Source organism: Heloderma suspectum, chromosome 3 (assembly GCF_057233095.1).
Source record: "Heloderma suspectum isolate Gila_16-S chromosome 3, 16-S_ref, whole genome shotgun sequence".
Classification (NCBI taxonomy): domain Eukaryota; kingdom Metazoa; phylum Chordata; class Lepidosauria; order Squamata; family Helodermatidae; genus Heloderma; species Heloderma suspectum.
In genome coordinates, this window is record NC_139460.1 from 205,444,289 (window position 1) to 205,465,304 (window position 21,016).

A 21,016-nucleotide genomic window follows, 5' to 3' on the forward strand; every position below is an offset into this window, starting at 1 on the left:
TTCCATGTCTGGTGCTTCCTGTTGCTTCTTGACCCTGGTACAGGTTTCTCAGGAGACAGGTAAGGTGGTCTGGTACTCCCATCACTTTAAGAATTTGCCACATTTTGTTGTGATCCACACAATCAAACATAGCAATAGCCAGGCCTTAAAAACTGTTTGTATTTTTTTAGATTTTGTATTGGAGATGCCAAAGTGGTTCACAACTTTCATAGAGTAGAATGCCATTATAAAACTGTGCGGCTTTTTAAAAAAGCAATTGAATGGCTGCATTCAGATGCCACAATAAACCATTGGTTATTGTGACAGGAATGAACCTAGCTTCCCAGGCACATGGCCATGAAGAGGAGTTGGGAAAATTTCACTTCTGCTTTTGATTAACTATAGCTTGTGTTGTCTAAACCCAACAAAACTGTGGCTAATTTAACTATGGTTTGTTTGAAACAAGCCAACTTCAAACTGATTTATGAAGCTGGCTCGTTTCAACAACCATGGCTAAGATCAACCACAGTTTAAGAGTCAGATGTAGTGCTAAACTGTGGTTAATTAAACATTAAACTATGGTTAATTAAATCAGAAGCAAAAGTTTCCAATCCCCTCTTTGCAGCCATACATGGGGGGGCGGGGGAGGCAAGCCTGAAGGGAAGGCTACCTTTGTTCGTGTCCCAATAAAATACAGTTTATCGTAATGTTCAAATGTACCCATTGTGTTACGTACAGTACTTCAAAATCCTTGGTTGTAAGAAATGTCATTGTCTCAATGTTCCAGTTTGGTTGTAGTATTGAAAAATACTGCTTTGGGCTCCTATATATTCTCTAAAGCAGGGGTGGGCAGCTTGAGGTCCTCCTAATGTTTTGACCTACAATTCCCATTGGCCCTAGTCAGCATAGCCAGTGATTGAGGGATCATGGGAGTTGTAGGTCAGCCCATCTAGAGGGCCACAAGTTTCCCATGCCTGCTCTGAAGCAAGTAATTAAAATACTGTGAGATTTGTTTACAACTACTTTTTGCAGTTGTGGTTAAGGAACCTCCTCAGATAATTTCATAATGTTGTCAGGAACACCACATTGCATTGAGAGATGCACATACTTTGGGTGGATGAGGAAGCAGGTTTTAGTAGAACAAACAATTTTCCAGACACATCCCAGTCATAAAACCTGCTGCACCTTGCCATGTATTGTACCCCAAGGAGAATGGACTGAGGTCTGCCGCAGCATTGTCATGTCTCAAAAGCATATTACTTCAGTGGCAATATTGGTGTCAGCATGTTGAGTTCTAGGCAGAATGTAGCTAACCCTATGGAAATAATTCTATAACTGTGCTGTTAATGTATAAAAACACCAGATGGTGCTGCCCTTCTGTGTTTACAGTTGCTTCATTTTTCTGTTAGCTGAAGTTTGTTAATTCCGCATCCATTTAACAAAACAAAAATCCTGCCAGGAGAACTTTGACTAAAGAAGCACCTCTGGGAGATGGTCACTTGATTTTGTTCTATTAGTGTGTGGTATGGCTATCCAACAGCATGTATTTTCAGTGTTGATAAAAAAAAAAAGCTGCCAAGAAAGCATTTTAGGAAGTGCCAATTACACAGTGTAAAATACACATTACTTGACATGAACTGATGTCCATTGTTAACTATAATTGGGGAAACATGACCAACTTTTTCATAATGTTAATTACGTCTGCCGCTTATAGAAAATATTTTTTAAAGACTGTCAAATTTTCCATGTAGACCACATTATAGTAAGAAGGCAAAATACAGAGAAAATTGACGGTTCCTTGAATAGTGTTGGTCACTTGCCTCAAAAATATTTGGTCAATTGCCCAACCTAATCAAGCATTAAATGTAATAATTTTACATTTTTAAGTCTTAAGCAAATTTGAAAAGTTAACTTGTATAATAGTATTATTGTAACAAAGTATTTATAACCATGTTTATGTCATTATAAATGTACGTGGATGATATTCAGGAGTTTGTAGAGTTCTCCTTGACTTTCAGTCTAGAACCACAGGAAAAGCACCAAGAGTGGCAACACTGAAACTGAAACAAAATATGCATAGTAACTACAAAAGTAAAAAATCATTCTATGTGTATCGTTATTGTATTGGGTGGAGGATGCCTGCTTTTAAATGGACCACAGTCAAACAAAAGGTAGTCGGCTGACCAGCATTCCAACCCCATCCCTGTTGTAACCAGAGTTAGCATTTCATTTCCATTTATTTCAGTGAGACTTAGCATGGCCATCAGGGAAAGATAGCTTTATATTAGCAGGCTTTGAGCAGGCGTGTAAAAGCTATTTTCCTGGTTGCCTGTAGCAAGTAGGAATTGCCTCCACATAGCAAAGCATTGAAGCTCTTATTAAGCCACCTTGAGTGCCATTTTCTTGGTAGAAACGCAGGGTACAAATCAAGTATTTTCTGTGTATTTGTGTTTTATCTTTTCTTCTGGTCACAGATTTCCAACATATGTGGACAGGAGGGCTAGTAACAATTTTTGTGGGCTCATAACCTTTATAGATAGTTTAAAGACTGACTGTGAGTTTATTTGTTAACCTCCTTGTTCAAGAAAATAACTTCACATGGCTTATCTTGAATGTTTTTATGATAATGCACTGGACCTGTTGTGCTTGGCAGTAGGCAGTTTTACATTCCCAAAGTGTTAATATGTAACCTAGAAATTCTGTTCCATTAAAGCAGAGTCCATAACTAACTGACATATTTCGTAATAAATTATATTTTGAAACCTTTGGAAGTACACTTGTATGTTCATAAGCAAACAAAGTCATTATTGAGCTATCACACTGCAGAAGCTTTGGGGTGATTCTCTAGAAAAATTTAGCTGTGTGTTTACTTTTCATATGTTGTATAACTTACATAAAGTAATGCATATTAACAGAGAGATGTTAGCTAAGGCAGGATGTTTGCTTGTATTAGAAAGAATGGGTAACTTGTTGAACTATTTGCATAGCCCATTTAACAAAGTAATCTTTGTGTGTGTGTTTTTCTTTTCAAGATCCCCATATTAAAGTCTCTGGAAATAAAGAAAACGTTAAAGAAGCTAAAGAAAAGATCATGTCTGTCTTGGACACAAAAGTAAGATGAAAATCAACTGTTCAGATTTGGACTAGAATTCCAAGTCTCAGGCTTCTGATTTTTGAGACTCAACAGTACTGAATTCATCAACATATTAAAGTTATTGAACCTTCTTAGGTTACATTAAAAAGCAAACACTTTCTCTGAAATTTAGCATTTACATGGATAATACAGGCAGTGGTTATTTCTATGCTAAATTTTATCTGCTTTCAAGTAATTTCCTAGTAGTTCAGCTTTACATACTGTAAAATGAGTCAATAGCAGCACCCAACAATAACTCTGGAAGTACTTTTGGAGAACGTGGGGTTTTGTAACATAATATTTTCTTTAAAAAATATATATATGAGCAGCCTGATCCTATTAAGTGTTGTTTTTTAGGTGCATTGGTTTACATTTAACCAGAAGCTACTCTGGGTGAATGTTATCACAGGGCTTCTTGTCACTGTGGCAGCTGCCATTTTGAATATTCGAGCCATGGTGCTTGTCCTTACGTGCAAACCCAGCGAGGGTGGGTTGTTGGGGTGGTTAACAAAACACCCTGGACTCATGGGATGTTTTAGGGTTGCGGGTAGCTTGTTAACTACCCCAACAACCCACCTTCACCAGGTTCACACATAACGACAAGCAAAGGTGTGCCCCTGCCACAGTTCAAATATTCAAAATGGTGGTGGCTGCCACAACAAGAAGCCCTGCAGGGAAATACACCCACAGTGGCTTCCTATTACGTGTGAACTGGGCCACTGTCTGCACTGCACCCATGGTCTGTTGTAGGGTTATTTGAGGGAAGTTTAACCCTCCAACAACCCCTGCTGCCTGTGTTCAGATGACACAATAAACCCTGGCAACCCCCCGCTGGGGGCTGGATGTTCAAAATGGCTACCCGCACATGCCACATCCCACCATGGTGGGCCGCAGTGATCATATAAGCCAGCCCATTGTAAAACAGCAGGAGCTCTGCTCAGTAGAGTGAACCTGGAATTTCATCCACAGTTCCCTTAAAAGTCCACAAACATTCCCAATTGGCTGCAGATTTCAGCAGTGATGCAGGAGTCAGTCAAGGGATCACTCCTTGTTTAAAATTTTTAAACTCCTTACTGATTGCATATAATCTCCCAGATTATTTTTATTTTAATTTTTAAATTGTGTGAGACTTGGGGTGGTTGTGGGGAGAGGATGGTTGGTTGTGTAGTTTGGGAACCTGCACCAGGTGCAGAAATGACTAATTACCACATAAAGAACTCAATGGATGCGGCTCTGTAGCATTGCTGCTGTCCCACCCTGGTTACTATCACAGCCAGTCTCTCTCAAACCATGTTTGGGAAGGTGGTAATTGCTGCTGCAGCAGTGCTTTAAGGTTTCTGTTGCATTCTTGCTGGAGCCCTGGAACTTGAGGATCAGTTACGCCTCTGCTCATTTACTGGCACCTCCTGGGCTCAGTGCTGCCGGCTGCTTTCTCAATACCGCGTTTTGACCACTTCCCAAATTGCCTTTCATTAGAGCAGCTGAGGATTTTGAGGGACCATATTCAGTTTTGTTCCCTCTTAGAGAGGTCGTGCTCTGCCATGAAACATGTTGAGCTAATTATCTCCACTGAAGTACTGTGGGTTTGTTTCTTTTGTGTGTTCCCCACCTCTGGGAAATATGGTAAGTGTCTAGAGTCTGTAATGATATTAACTAGCTGGGGATGTGAAGGATCATAATCTGCATTCAGCAGTGGTGCCTGCTTTACATTCTTCTTTGTGTGTAACATGCATGCCAATTTATATTTTTTTAAAAAATTGCAACAGAATGTATATTGACTAAAGAACAAGTTCTGAAAGTAAACATCTTACAAAAGTCACAGAATGCCTTTTTGATTAAAATGGATAAAGTACTTTTTACTGTAGTTTCCCCTTTTCTTCAGACTGCCTACAATTCCCCAATACATTTGGGTTACTAACAAAAAGGCTTGGGCAGAGATGGTCCCAGACATTTAGCGGCTTAAGATAGAAAACCCAAATGACACTTCCCATGACTGTAAAAATGAAGGCGCACACACATACATAAGCTAAACAATTGACAGTTTGGTATCTGAAAATCTGTCTTCTCTCCCTCCCATAATGGTATTGCTCGCTCTTCTACAACCCTCCTCAATCTTGAGTAATTTTTAGCTTTTTATAATAGGTTATTATTCTATGTTTGCTACATTTATACGCTGTCTTCAGGCTCAACAGGGCCCCATGAGGCAGTTTACAATTAAAATTATTTGGTTAAAACATAACATTAAAAGTATAAAACCAGATACCTCAAAGTTTATTAGTTAAGTGCACACACAGACACACTCACAAGCACCAAGATAGGAATTGAAGAAGTACAACTTCATGTCTGCTACAACATGAGATCTATGCTATCTGAGTCCTAAATATCAGCTAAATATTGAATGCATAATAAAAGGGAAATGTAGAACAATATTCAATCTGTAGCAGCAGAAGTCGGAACACACACATGATGCTAGAATGCAAAGTAGACTTTCCCAACTTGGTTCCCTCCAGATGTGTTAGACTGCAACTCCTGTCATTCCCAGGGAACATGGGAATTGCAGTCCCCAGCACATCTGGAGGGCACCAGGTTGGGGGAGGCCAAAGCAAGGTGTATAAATGTTACTTAAGCAAATAGTGGACAGATGTGTAGCAGTTTATAAAAGGCTAGCTTGATTACACTTGGAACAAACTCCTTACCTTGAAAAATTGTCTTTATTTCAGTGTGGTTTGGCTTGGACTTTAAAATATCATGAATTTGCCATTGGATGTACCGGTGACTAGTACCTTTGTTTGTTTGAAAAAGAGGAGTGCTCTTGCTGAATTATTTTGGTTATTAGAAGTGGTTTCAATATAATTTACACCTAATATTTGCCTAAGACAAAACCCAGAAATTCAAGAACTGTGTGGTCAATGTGGGAGAGCAGATTATTTTGGCTGAGTTAGGGCACAGGAGGAAGCTTAGTGGGAGCTCAAAAGTGGCATTCGTGGTGAGGAGATGATGCATCAGCTTGAAGAAGAGGAGGCCATCTAGCTTGGGGAAAGGCTCCTCTGGGGGCCTGATTCTGTTTCTGGAGAGAGTGGGGCCTGCCCCAGAGTCCCCAGATGACTCCCTTGCATCGGGAAGGCAGACTCACTCAGGGCTCCCACTTAGGCATAAGAGACACCAAAAGAAAGAATGAAAAGAAAGAAGGGAAGTAACATTGGGTAAAGCTTTTCCTGGCTTTGAAATAAGTGGTGGAAGAACTACTTGGTTTCTAGTTTCAGGGTGCTGTTAATGGCACAGGAGCAGGTCCAGAAAAAAAAAGACAGCTATAGTGTGACACATCCTTCCTCAACCTGGTGCCCTTCCAGGCGCTTTGGACTACAACTCCTAGGATTCCTGACCCTTGGCCATGCTGGTTAGGACTGATGGGAGTTGAAGTCCAAAACATCTGGGGGGTACCAGGTTGGGGAAGGCTGATGTAGCGGGTTGAGAAGAAAAGAGCTACCTTGATGGATCAGTCTAAGGCCTGTCTAGTTTCAGCTTGTAAATTAGACCCCAAAGTTAGTAGCCTGCAATGAATTTTACTCACCTGCTTTGTACTCCTAAGATGGGCTGGTGGTGGATGGACAGAGCACTCTGGCCCTCTTTCGCAAGCTCCTCTTGTGAAAAGCAGGCTAGTAAAATGTTTTGCAGGCTGGAAACACACCAGGCTGGCGGAAGAGGCATGGAGTGCTCCCTGCCTCCTCCACCAGCCTGCTTGCTTTCTGTGCTAAGCATGCAGGACGATACTTTGCCTCCTGTACTCAATGTGCAGAAAGAATTGCACTGTCCCTCCACCACTAACCCATGCTGTTTCTATGCTATAACATGTGGGTGAAGCCCCATCCTGCCCATCAGCATAGAAATCAAATGAACTGTCAGTGGAGGCGTGGATTGCTCTGTCCCTCTGCCACTGGCCCGCCAAGTTTCTGTGCTCGATGCAGAGGAAGGAGCTTTGCACAGAAACACAACAGGCTGGTGGAGGAGGGATGGATCGTTCTGTCCTTCCTCCAACCGTTTGCTTTGTTTCCGTGCTGGCTGTGAAGGAATTGAAGTGCCTTCCTCTGCAGCCAGCGAGGAAACCAAGCCAGCTGATGCAGGAAGGACAGAGCAATCCATTTCTCTGCCAGCCCACTCTGTTTCAGTGCTGGCCTGGGAGGACAGAGCTTCACTTCTGCATGGAGCCTGCTTACTCATCTACATGGAATTCCTTGTGGTGACCAGGTGACTGGTTAAATATGAGGTAGTGCTGATGCCTCTGGATGCTCCCAAACAGGGCATGGAGGCAGTGGCCATCTCCTGTTTGTACCAGACATCTGTTATTCAAAAGTGCACTGCCTTGGTACCCAGAGGCTCAGTTTAGCTCTCATTACTAATGGCTATCGGTAGACTGATTCATTCAGGACAGGGACTAACATTTCTTAAAGTCATCTGTAGAATCTGGTACAAGGTAGGGGGGCAAGAGACCAAAACACAATAGCAGGAAGAATTGTGAGGAATAGTAACAGTCCATAATACAACTTCAAAAGTTATTCAAAAGTGCACCATTTTTCAAAAGGCTAGGACCTTATGACCTTAAAAAAGTAGACTTTACCTATTTATATTCACAAGTACTTAGCCATTTGATAATGGACACAAAGTATTCTTTGATTTTATAAGCTAGAAATCTTTATTTACCAACCTGAGATATCCACAAGGGAAAAAACCCAAATTTCATTAAATCACCTTCCATTTTGTCATTCTTTATCACAACGATCTTACTTCGCAATGCTTCGCTTACTAAATTGCAGAGGAAAAATGTTAAAGCTGGACTGTATGAATTGTCAACAGTAGAATGGTGTTCAGAATTGGAAATGAAAACTTGTATATCATCCACTGTTTCATGTAAGCCATTGTTTCATAAAGTGTGAGACAAAGGCATCTCCTGCCCACCTACCCCCAATCTCTCTCTCTCTCTCTCTCTCTCTCTCGGAAGAATGGAATAAAAACTACTTCAACCTTTTTTTCAGAGTAATCGAGTCACCCTGAAGATGGATGTATCTCATACAGAGCATTCTCATGTGATTGGCAAAGGAGGAAATAATATTAAAAAGGTGATGGAAGAAACAGGCTGCCACATCCACTTTCCAGATTCTAACAGAAATAACCAAGCAGAAAAAAGCAATCAAGTGAGTATTCTCCAGGACTGTGTTTAGCCATAATATCCATATGTATGAGTCAGGTTTTGGTTATGTCCTGAGCCCTATTCAGGTGTTCAGGTACCACCTTATAACAATGCACAAGAAGGGAGGGTGAGCACAAGTACATTAGCTCTGCTTCCCCTCTGTCCCAGTCGTCACGTTGAGGACAAGCTTCTGAAGTGGGGAGCCTGTTCTGTCAGTGGATCCCTGCAGTGCTGCATAGCGCAGAGAGCTGCACAGATAGAAGAGATTCTCTGCTTCAGAGCTTCGGCCCCAACATCATGGGGACGGAAGGGGAGCGGAACTAATGTGCTCATGCTAACCCTCCCTCCTCCTTGAGTGCTATAAGGTGGTGTTTGATTGCCTCAGTAGGGCTTTCTTCAAATGGATATCTTAGAACTCCTCTGTACATTTGAGGAAAGCATGTAGCACGGCCATTTTGAGACTATGCCACTTTAGAATGCATATATGTGTATATTGGGTGGAGAGGGTGCATCACATGTTTCTTACTGATGTACTTACTAGTCTTCTGCAGGCAGAAGTTTATTTTGTGTGTGTGTGTGCATGTGTACACACACACACACTCCTGCGACATTATTTTGTGCTTTTTAAAATCTAGTCATTATGTAGTCGTCACAGCCCATATATAATTTCAAAACATTTTTAAAAATTTCCCTAACCCTTGTGGGTACAGAGATAAGCTTGGAGCAGTGATGGCAGTAACTCCTAATATTTTCACAACCAAACAGTCTCTTGCAAAAGTGATCAGAAATTTCAGCTTGCATACAGACTACAGATTCAATAGCCATCTTTGACAGGACACTATTTGGAAAACTTTATAGTGGGGGGTTGGGGGAGGATTCAGAACTACTTGTGGTTCTTTCTGTTTTAAGATGTAAAATAGTTTAATATTAAATTTTATTTTGAAAACAGTATTTAAGCACATTTTTCTCTTTTACTTCTTGAATTACATTGAGTAGGTGGTATTTAATGTGTACATTTCATTGTATGCAAGCTAGTATAATTTTTAAAAAATTGGAGTGAGAAATCAGAAACTCAAAAGGTATATTTGCATTTAAATTATGTGTTAAGTGTCAAGGATGCAAATAGATTTATATCCCTGATTCAAAATGATATAATCATTGTGAGAATTTAAATCTTGTGTCCCATCTTCTGCAGGTGTCTATTGCAGGGCAGCCAGCTGGAGTTGAGTCTGCCAGAGTTAGAATACGGGTAATTATGAGATTCAAGCTCAGTATAATGTTCTAAAGAACACCTGGAAATTAACAAGTCACCTTGGTCCAAGGCAGGTGGTACCACAAGCCATTGTAGGTGGGAAGGACTGGGGGAAGCATATGCTAAAAATAGCCCGCCTTCTGCACTGCCTCTCTAAATGGGTTGGCCTGTCTACCTCAACTCCTGTAAGGGTATTGCAGACCTTTATGGAGTTAAACTCCTTTACAGAGTTATTTTCAGTGCAGTATATGAGTTCCAAGGGGTCCCAATGTGCCAAATGCCAACTTTCATGTTTTTCAAACAGACTGTCCCAATCTGAATTAATACAATTTTAGTATTGTATACAGAGTACATATTCCCCAACTTCCCAATACTTTTGCCCCAGAAGTTACCCTTTACCCAGTTAGAGGAGAAAATTGCAACAAATGAAATCCCTGCTGGAAGGAGATGGGGGGGGGTTAAATGCAATTGTGCCAACCATTCATTAAGACTAACAGGAGAGGCCCTTCTTGGATCCCCACCCCACTTTCCCCCCATGAGAAAGAGATGTGTGTATCCAGTCTTTCTCAACTAAGGTCCTGCTGGTTTTGTGTTCCTGCTTGTTTCTAGAGGCTCAAGTGTGCTCTTAAATACATATCCTAGCAAGTCCACTTACCTTTTAGTCCCTTGGGTTCTGAACTAATGAGAGCAACCAACCAAGCTATATTTCTTTTTTGCTTGAGCTACTATTAGGAAGACAACCTTTTTTTATTGGCTGGACACCTTCTGTGGGTAAATGTCCCAAAAGGCAGTTCTGAAGCACAGGTTTAGCTGAGCTCTTGCAATGTCTGAATTAGAATACCAACGCTAGGGTTCTGATGTCACATACAGAAATTAGATAACTATACCATTGCCAGCTAGAGGCAGAACCCTGAAATTCTTTATTTATTTATTGCATTTATACCCCGCCTTTTTTCCTCTTGCAAGGAACCCAAGGCGGCTTACATGATCCTCCTCCTCTCCCTTTTATCCTCACAACAACAACCCTGTGAGGTAGGTTGGGCTGAGAGTCTGTGACTGGCCCAAAGTCACCCAATGAGCTTCCATTGCTGAGTGGTGACTAGAACCCGGATCTCTGGGCTCCCAGTCCAACACTCTAGCCACTACGCCACACTGGCTCTCTTGTAGTTAGCAAAATGTGACTCCTGCTCCTTTATGGCAGGGAGTGCAAGTGAGCTGGTAGGCTGCATAAAATGGCTCTCCAGGCTGTTCTGCTTAGCATTCCTATCCATTCAGGATAGGCTAGATATGTTATTACTTGTGCTGACTATTTGCTGTGGTTTTGTTTTGATCATTGTTCTAGGAGCTGCTTCCTCTGGTACTGATGTTTGAATTACCTATAGCTGGAATCCTTCAACCAATCCCTGATCCCAATTCTCCCACAATTCAGCATATATCACAGACCTATAACATTTCGGTGTCATTTAAACAACGTTCTCGCACATATGGTGCTACAGTCATCATCAGAGGATCTCAGAATAATGCTAGTGCTGTAAAGGTAACATCTTAACTAATTATTCTGATCGTAGTGAAGGCATAAATGGATTGACTATCTGTTCGATCTGATTGTTTTGCTTGAGTCTATCTGTGTGGCCGGTAGTCAGTCCCAATTAGTCAGTCCAAGACCAATTGATGGATTTCACAGGTGCTCCCACAACATACGCTGTCTCTGAACAAGAGGGAGGAGTGAGACTTCTTTCAAGAACTTGTACCCATGCATAATGGAAACTGCAATTTGAGAGATTTTGCAGGTTGCAATCCTATGGTATCCTAGCACAGATAGGAATTTCATGTATTGCATACATATGTTTAGATTAAAACATGAGTCTTTTTCACCGCTTAGTCCAAGTGGGTAAAACCAATGTGCATTTGAGCAATAGGCTTGCAGACATCTTTTACCTCAACCTTGTTGGCCTCTGTGCATAAGGTGTGCAGATGTGTATGCTCAAGCAGTGTACTGTGCTTAAACTTGATAGACTGTGATTTTTATTCTTGATCTTGCTAGTTTAGGATTGTAGCATTACAGGCAAAGCCACATTTGATTATGTGTTTGCACACATCTGTTGTAATGATGGACATAGACAAGGCAGGCCTGGGAACTGACAGCTGGCCATGAACTCACTTTCACATGTGGTAGTATGTTCACCCACTTTGCCCATCATGGAATACTGTGGAGCACTAATTGGAGAGGGCTCCTAGAGAACTTGTTGTGCAGTCCAACTTCAGTACTTTCCCTATGACTTTCCATGTGGCTTCATGCAGATGTACCTTGCAGCTATTCAGTTTATTTGTCACATCAGAAGAGAAATATATTTCAAATCTTTTTGGAGGCAGCTGCTTTCTGTTTTATTTTACAAACCAAATCTGTTTAATCCAAGCACAAATCACCTCTCCCTAAAATGTATATTAAATTGCATCTCTCACATTTATAGCCCACCCTTCCTACAAGTAGTTTTGAGGTTATGTAGGGGTAACCGCCCCAATCCTTACAAAAACCCTGTGAAACAGATGTGGGTGTGGCCCACAGTTATCCAGCTTGAATTTAAACCTAAGTCTCCCCAGTCCAACTACTACAACACTATGCACGAGCATCTATGTATCACTTTGCTTTTAATTTAGATAAGTCTTAATTCCTTTTGTTATTATGCAGAATTATGGTGAATAACCTAATGAAAGCTTTTCTCGAACCTTTTTTTTTTAAATAGGAAGGAACAGCTATGCTTTTGGAGCACCTGGCTGGTACCTTGGCTTCTGCAATACCTGTGAGCACACAGCTAGATATAGCAGCTCAACATCATCTCTTTATGATGGGTCGAAATGGCAGCAACATCAAGCATATCATGCAGAGAACTGGTGCTCAGATCCATTTCCCCGATCCTAGTAATCCACAGAAGAAATCCACAGTCTACCTCCAGGGCACTATTGAGTCAGTCTGTCTTGCCAGACAGTACCTCATGGTAAATCAATTCATATTAAAGCTGTGAAACTTATCAAGCAACAGCAACAGTGTTCCTGGGATGGTTCTTTGGTATTCAAGTGAATGGTAGGGCTGTAGGTTTCACAGCAACTATACACTTGATAGGCAGCAGCTGCCATTCCTGGGTAGTATCCAATGTTGGTCATGTGCAGAGCATACCCACTGAAATGAATGATACTTCAGTCCCATTCATTTCAGTGGGTCTAATCTACATAAGACTAGCATTGGATACTAACCTCTGGTCCAGGAGTTCCTAGTTCTCACGAATATGAAAACGTCTTCTCATCTGGCTCTACCACTTCAGACTGGCTGCAGGTGTGGATTCACATAATTGAATGCACCACCATAGAAAAGAAAAATCACATAGAACACTGATGTTGGAGAGAAGGCTGGGCTAGCAGCCTCCTTCCTGCTGTCTAGTTTTCTAAGTGGGTGGATTTTTTGTGGATGGAAAAGGAATCAGTCAGGCCCCCGAGAGCTTCTCTGAAAAGGAATTCAGCCCTTGGGCTGAAAGAGGTTCTGCCAGATTGTGAAGAGGCTTATAGTTAAATTGTCCATTATGTAGCTACTAAGTTTTCATTAACCTGAAGCAAATGTTTTTTAAAAATGTGATTTTGAACTCACAAATATCTCTGCACAAACATTTGCAAAAATCTGTTTGCTGGAGAATTCTAACAGTAGGGGCTCAGATCAGTTAAGTTTGAATTCCACAGTAAAAACTATGTGTTGGATCCACACTTAGTCATGTTTAGAGTAGACCTGTTGAATTAAAGAAACCTAATTTAGTCATGACTAATTAAAGTCCCACTAACTTCAGTGAGTCTGCTCTAAGCATGACTAAATCTGGATCCAAATTTATGTTTTCTTGGGTTTTATGAAACATTAATTTTGGAATTTGAGACTTAAAAGTGCAGGCAGGTTGTTGAACTCTGAATTCCCGTAACTCTAAAATAGCATCAGTGAGAGTTTTAGTTTGCATCATAGAAACTTGCTTTGACAGTAACTAACTTGGCCATTCTTTCTTTCAATGCAGCGAGGGAGTGCACATATAATGGGATGGTAAGACCTGGTTCCATTTATCTATAATATGTTTTAATTAACATTAAAAATGCAGCTAGTAGTATTCGTTGGGGAGGAAGAAATTAATCTAGAACCATGGTCTTTAAGGAATTCTCCTACGGAATGCCATAAGGAATACTGATGAGTTTCTATATAGAAATATCAGAAAACTAAAATGAAATCGGAGTTAATGCTCAGAAGAGCATTAGAGTTTGATAACTTTAAATACAATGAATGATGAGAAATCAGGTGCAAGGACCGTCTCACAAGTGACGTTAAGCCCTTTTTAGTCTGGAGTGTGTCATGACCATTGTATTTATTTCTTTAAATTATCACTGTTCCAGCTGAAGCCTCTCTGTGTTGTTTAGAAGTACAGTAAATCAGCAGAAGGCCAAGCAACCAAGAGAAATAAAGCCAGGTTAAAACAGTATAAAAACGAAATGTACTAAAAGGCTTAAAGCACCTGGTACAGCACTGGGCAAACCAGAATCTGGATGCCACAACAAAGATGTCCCTATCATTGCCCCCCACCCCAATCTTGAATTGTGCCCAGGAATGGGAAGCCAATACAATTGTGTTAAAAGTGGCAAGACAAATCCCACATGCCCCATCCCAGTTAATAATCTACTTACTAGCTGAAGTTTCCAAAGGCAGCCTCCTTTACAGTGCTTCAGGATTGAGCTTTAGTTTATTGACCATCATCCAGTCCATTACCAGTCTCAGGCACTGTTAACTACCTCCATAGCCCCATCTGAATTCACTGAAAAGGGAAAGTAGAATAGGGTGTCATCACTGACTCCACACACCAAATGAGCTCACAAAGTGGCTTCTTTTGTAGATGTTAAAATGGTATACACATAGAAGAGATATATTTTATTTCTTTTAAAATCAGATGAGCGTCTTAGGGAGCAATTCTATGCACACTAAACGGGGGGGGGGGCGCATCAGATAGTTCAGATTCATGAATCTGAAATCAGAGTCAGTGCTCTGACCTCGGAGCCAGGAATCTGAACTCCCCTCCCCCTCACAGCTGGCGTGGAGAGAACTGCACTGGCTGCCGCTCTGAGGTCCCAAATGCAACCTCAGAGGGGAGGGAAAGGGGGCGCGCCGGGGGAGGGGACCGAGGAGGCCGTCTTATGATGTATCCTTGGACCTCCCCAGCCTCCTTCCCTCCCAGTCCGCAGAGACCAAGCTAGATGGGTAAAAAAGCCCATCTAGCCAAAATGCAGAGCAGAAGGAGCGCGGAGGCAAAGATCTCCTCTGCCGTTCCTCCTGCTCTGCCTCCGAGTTCGGCCATCCCAAGTTACAGCCATCCCGATAGAATTGCACCCTTGAACTATATAGATTTTTTTCTTCCAGTTGTAAACACAGGAAATGCCGAAGTCAATATAAGAATCTTCTGTGAAAATTGACTAAATCTCAGCCTGCCTAAGGTTGCATTATTCTACTTTTATTGGAAAAATAGCACACTACAGTATAAACGTATTCTGCATCTGGAGTACTGTATCCTGTTCTGGGTGCCACGTTTTAAGATGGAGAAACATTGTCTTCAGGAGGGTGACCAGAATGGTGAGGGGACTGGAAACAGAGGACTATTTATTTGTTTGTTTGTTTGTTTATTGCATTTATATCCTGCCTTTGCTTCTCTTACAAGGAACCCAAGGTGGCGTATGTGATCCTCCTCCTCTCCTTACAACAACAATCCTGTGAGGTAGGTTGGGCTGAGAGTCTGTGACTGGCCTAAAGTCACCCAGTGAGCTTCCATGACCGAGTGGGGACTAGAACCCAGTTCTCCAGACTCCCAGTCCAACACTCTCACCACTACACCTTGAAAGATCTGAGAATCTATCTGAGACTATCCTTCTCTGGAGGTATTTAAGCAAACCTGAACAGCTACCTCTCTGGGATGCTGTACTTGCATCCTGCAATGCAGATCCTGCGTTGAGCAAGGGAGTTGGACTAGGTGACCTCCAAAGCTCCTTTCAATTCTACAGTACTAAATTCGTAGTGTTGCAAAAGAGTTGAATTGTTTTGTGGATTAACATTACGTTATCTGGGCAAAACGACCAAATGCATGTTTTTTTTAAAAAAGTAGCCATTGTGGTATAGTAGTTAGGAGTGGACTTGGGAGATCTGGGTTCTACTCTCCACTCAGCCATGAAGCTCACTGGGTGACTTTGGGCCAATCACTGACTCTCAACTTAATCTACCTCACAAGGTTGTTGTGAAAATAAAATGGAGAGGAGGAACATGTAAGCTGCCTTGAGTTCCTTGCAACAGGAAAAAAGGCAGGATATAAACGTAATTAATAAGTAAAGAAATAAATATTTCAGGATATGAAGATGAAAATCATTCAGCTATAATTTAATAGGCCAAACTTGATACATGATCATATTCACACAATTCTGGGGCTAAATCTGACCACAGTGTGCTGACATTACTCAGTGACACATGTTTCTATGTTTCCATTCTGGATTGTCCTCTACTAGATCCTGGCCTTGACTTAATCATTATTAGGTTTTTCCAAGATACCTTTCTTAGAATCTGTCCAAATAGGTTGTTGCATGGTAGCTTAATTGGCAGCGATAATCCCTTGATTTGAATAAAGATCCAAGAATAAAATATATGTATACAAGTAATTTGTTGTTCAGTCGTTAAGTCATGTCCGACTCTTCGTGACCCCATGGACCATAGCACGCCAGGCCTTCCTGTCCTCCGCTCTCTCCCGGAGTGTGCTCAAATTCATATTTATTGCATCAGTGATGCTATCTAGCCTTCTCATCCTCTGCTGTCCCCTTCTCCTTTTGCCTTCAATCTTTCCCAGCAATCTTTCCCAGGGAGTTTTCTCTTCGCATTAGGTGGCCAAAATATTTCAGCTTCAGCTTCAGTATCTGTCCTTCCAGTGACCAGTCAGGGTTGATTTCCTTTAGGATGGACTGATTTGACCTCCTTGCAGTCCAGGGGACTCGTAAGAGTCTTCTCCAGCACCACAGTTCAAAGGCATCAATTCTTCGGTGCTCAGCCTTCCTTACAGTCCAGCTCTCACAGACATACGTTGCTACTGGGAAAACCATAGCTTTGATTATACAAACCTTTGTCGGCAAGGTGATGTCTCTGCTTCTTACTACACTGTCTAGGTTTGCCATAGCTTTCCTCCCAGGGAGCAAGCATCTTTTAATTTCATGGCTCCAGTCACCGTCTGCAAATAAAAGAAAATAAAATCTGTCACTGCTTCTATTTCTTCCCCTTCTATGTGCCAGGAAGTGATGGGGCCAGATGCCATAATAGGTGGCCAGGAGAGCTGGTGGTTTTTGCTGTTGAAGGGATCAGGAGGCATGCATCATCAAAACCCAGTCGCTCCCTGATATCCTTTCAGTGTCAAAAGAGTAGCCCCTCCTCCCCTCACCAGATCCCCTGTACCCCTTCTTCCCCTCAAAGCAAATACCAAAGAGAGATTTTGAAGTGGGAAGTGCACATCCTTCAAGTCCATCTCCCCCCACCTTGATCCATTTGTGGCCAAGGGGCAGGTCCATTTCACCAATTAAAGAATACAGAATCTCAGTTTGGGGTAGAATAAATAAGAGTAAAGTTGGTACAACTCAATGTTCCTGTCTTGTGGCAATTAGTAATATCATTTCCATATTGATCTTGTAAAGTTTTAGCATGCAGTCCTTCTAAGCGCTCTTTCTATGAAACCTACTCACATTAAGGTGACTTGTGGGGGGGGGGAAATAATTTGGTGAAATACGCCTCTCTGCTGGGAAAATTGTAAAGAAAATGTGCATGAAACTTGTTCTCAGCACAGTTTAAGCATCTTAATGGGCAAATCTCTCATGCATGCACACACACTTAAGTTCCCATGTTGTCATACATGTCCCACAATAGTTTACTAATTCGTATTTCATGTGATGGTTCTGTCTACTTGCTTAAGGTGTATTTATATCTTCTTCCATTTCTCACATCCGAGCCTCCTGTGCTCACACATGTTGGAATTGGAGCATCTGGACTGTCATTAGGGTTTTATGGGAACATAGGGTTCATTTGCCAATCTCTTAAATATGCTTGCTCTCAACGATGCTGAATTAAACATCTTTATCTAGGATTGTACAATTGAGTCAGTCACTTCTGTTTGTACATCATTATATGATGTGTGTTCTGTTCTCTCCCTATCAAAGCTATTAGTGCTTATCTAAAAAATAGGTGATGTTTTAATTTTTCCTTTATTACACCTTGCAAACATCCTTTTTGAACCCAGCGACAAGAGGATAAGAGGCAGCAGGTTCCATCTGCACCTGTCAATCAGTATCTGATCTGCAGTGTTTCTGTCCGCTCACATTCTTGTAGGGCCAAAAATTGAAGTGGGAAAACATTGTAATTTTCTGCATAGAGAAATCTCAGTTTTCGCTATGAATGCACTGGGCCTATTGAGATTTCCAGAATCTGTCACTGCTGACGTTGCAGGTCAGGTGTATGTTAGAGGTATCTCAAATTGTGCACAAAACATGGGAGAGAAATTTTGTTCCTGTTGGTAGTGGCAAAGATTCTGCACAGCTATGCTGTGTAGAGGCATTATGTGTGTGTTTTTAATTTTAATATAACTTGCCTGGTACAAGAGTAACTTTATATTGGGTTTTGTATTTAATCTTTCAGGGCTGCCTTCCTCTTGTGCTGATGTTTGATATGAAGGAAGAAATCGATGTAGAGCCACACTTTATAACCCAACTAATGGAACAGCTAGATGTCTTCATTAGTATTAAACCAAAGCCAAAACAGCCAAGCAAGGTTGGTAGAAGACTTTTCCTTTCTCTGGGCAAACTGAACCTTAATTCTGTAGCCCAGAAATAAACCAAATCAACTCTTTGGTCAAACCTATATGGTTAGGAAATAAAATTCTTTAGTGTGAATGTGTAATTTGTTCATTATAAATTCTTCCAGACCCAGATGCCCTAACATATAAAGAGTAGTCTATGCTTTGACATTTAAAGGAAGATGAAAATGAACCTTTAAATATATCCATGGAGGTTCCCTCACTTGCAGACGGTGCTGCATTTCTAAGGCCTCATCTAGCTGCCTTTCCCTTCTTCTCCATCCTGAAGAATGGTGCTGATGTGGTTTGTCTTCCTTTTGCACGATGGAGCAGACTGATTTTGATGCCTTTGCATGGGACGTGGCAGTGGGGAGAAGAAGCATATGTGACTTATGCTTCTGGGTTTCATGTAAATTGCAGGGGGGGGGGGATATATTCGCACTTCTCCTTTGTGTGGATGTACCACACAAGGATGTACCAACCTTCTGCATGATACCCAGACCTCACTACAACAGTGTCTTCTACAGAGGTGCTTTGAATCATCTTGATTTAAAACTGAGTGGCTCATGTTGGTTAGGGTTCTGTGCATTTTACACTGGCTTTGACTTTCCATCGCTTCTGCAACTCTTACGTACAGATCTGTGAAATAAGGGGAGGGGTATTTAATAGGAATGAGCACTAAACATGGCAACATCCCTATCTAGTAACCACTGGGTAATATCCATTCTATTATCTTGATTTTAACTTACAGTATTAACTAATTTGTAGGTAGGTTTATTTGAACTGGCTCCATCAGACTATATTTTTAGTTTCATCACCTACATAAAGAACAAAACAACTTAGTGTTTCTTTTCCTAATACCACAGTAAAACTTTAACAATAGAGGCTTCCAAGGAAATCAAAAACATGGCCTGTAATTCATTAGGCTAGAAGATAACCCAAACCCAAGCAAGGAAGGCAACATACTCAGATGTTCTTTAAAATTCCTTATAGCAGACACCTTTTCTAAAAGTTCAGGCTGATTGCACAAAGCGTGGGAAGGCTATGCAATTTGTGCCAGTTTGACAGCAACCTGGGTTTCAAAATCAAATGATGGAATCATTGTATTGCCACTAAAGTGAATTAAATTAATTCTTCCACCTATATGGTCAGAACCTGATTTTTCCTTTAGCACATCTAATCTTCTGGAAGCGTTATTGTGGCAAGGTAAATAAGGATCTGGGCATGTATATTAGCACATGGATAGCCTCTTCATCATATGTACATTTGGCACAAACTGGCAAGAGAAGCTAGCATGAACTGCAATAAGAATTTATAAACAGGTTGTGTGAACTGGTCCTCAAGCCTCTAGAAAACTAAGAATGCCATAGCCCTAGCCCCTAGATTGAAATGAATTTATCCTTTGGTATTTCTATATGTCTTTGTGGGGGATGGGACGTAGTTGTCAACATACTAAATTTACAAAGTCTCTGCAGCCTTCCTTTGCTCTCAAGATCCTGCTACCTAAAGTTACAGCAGGATTATGCAGCCTGAGGCAGATAAAGCGCTAGCTCCTTGCAAACCATGGTTACTAAATTTCAAGCCAGGCTGGAGAATATACCTTCCATCCCCACTCTGTAGCAATTTCCTTCATCTTTTTCCCTTTCTAGCATTAACAGTGAATTTGTGTCATGTGTGCAATAAAAATGAGGTTTTTCAAAACCATGGTTTCAACCTGTAGTTTATGAAAGAACCTTGGTTTGTATTAGGGTTTTTATTCAGGCAGGCCTTTGGTATTTAAGTTGGGTTGTTACTGAAGGGGCTTTTAACTGATTATTTGCTCTTGATTTCTTTTATTGTTGGATTTTAAATGTATTTTTAATGTATTTTTTTCACATTTTAATCAAAATTCTATTTTTATCAGTATTATTGTTAGCTGCCTTGACTGCCATTTTTGGCAGAAAGGCAGGATGTAAATTAAATAAATATTAGCCAAAGCACATGCCACTGCACGTGTAACATGAAACCATTGGTAACACTTGGAAGGAAAGGGGCATGTGTTTATGAGGCTGGAGTCTGATTTTCAAGCCATGGTTTTCAAGGAGCCAGTGTTACATTTATACTGGACTGGTATGATGTGCGAGGAGGGGTGTCAGTGGACACAGGATGTGAGGTTCAAAGGCCCTGAACTTGAAAACAGGGATCAGCAATAGCATGCATGGTCTGTGATGAGGCTTCTTTCTAAAATGGAAGGAAAGAAGGTACTTGGTTACTTTTTCACAAACCTTGCTTTGTGAATGAGAATTAGGCAGAAAAGAGGAGAATGGAAAATCTTGGCTCATGGAGTTGTGGAGTACAGACTATTAAGGTTGGAGGAATCTCACTTTCCTGTGCACATTAAAAAAAATGCTGGATGTCTAGTTACTTAGTGTGATTCTAAACGATATTTACTTGAGAAGTTTATTAGCGCTTAAATGCTGGTTTATTTTATGTTTTGAAGTATTACAAAACATAAACTTTTTTCAATAATTGTGTATTTTACCTTGTAACTAAAGGAATAAACAAGATGCATTTTACCATTCCCGTGTTCTACAAGACTTTTAAAG

At 41.0% G+C, this 21,016-nt stretch overlaps 1 protein-coding gene across 2 annotated transcripts in view; it reads left to right on the forward strand.

Annotated features, from left to right (window-relative positions):
- Positions 1-21,016, forward strand: part of BICC1 (BicC family RNA binding protein 1) — a 144,517-nt gene that overhangs the window by 97,778 nt on the left and 25,723 nt on the right. For both annotated transcript variants that reach the window (XM_084845340.1, XM_084845339.1), the window contains exons 4-9: positions 3,012-3,091; positions 8,143-8,301; positions 9,493-9,546; positions 10,892-11,086; positions 12,294-12,545; positions 18,275-18,406. In XM_084845340.1, coding sequence (XP_084701466.1) covers positions 3,012-3,091; positions 8,143-8,301; positions 9,493-9,546; positions 10,892-11,086; positions 12,294-12,545; positions 18,275-18,406 — 872 coding nt within the window. The remainder of the gene's footprint in view (positions 1-3,011; positions 3,092-8,142; positions 8,302-9,492; positions 9,547-10,891; positions 11,087-12,293; positions 12,546-18,274; positions 18,407-21,016) is intronic.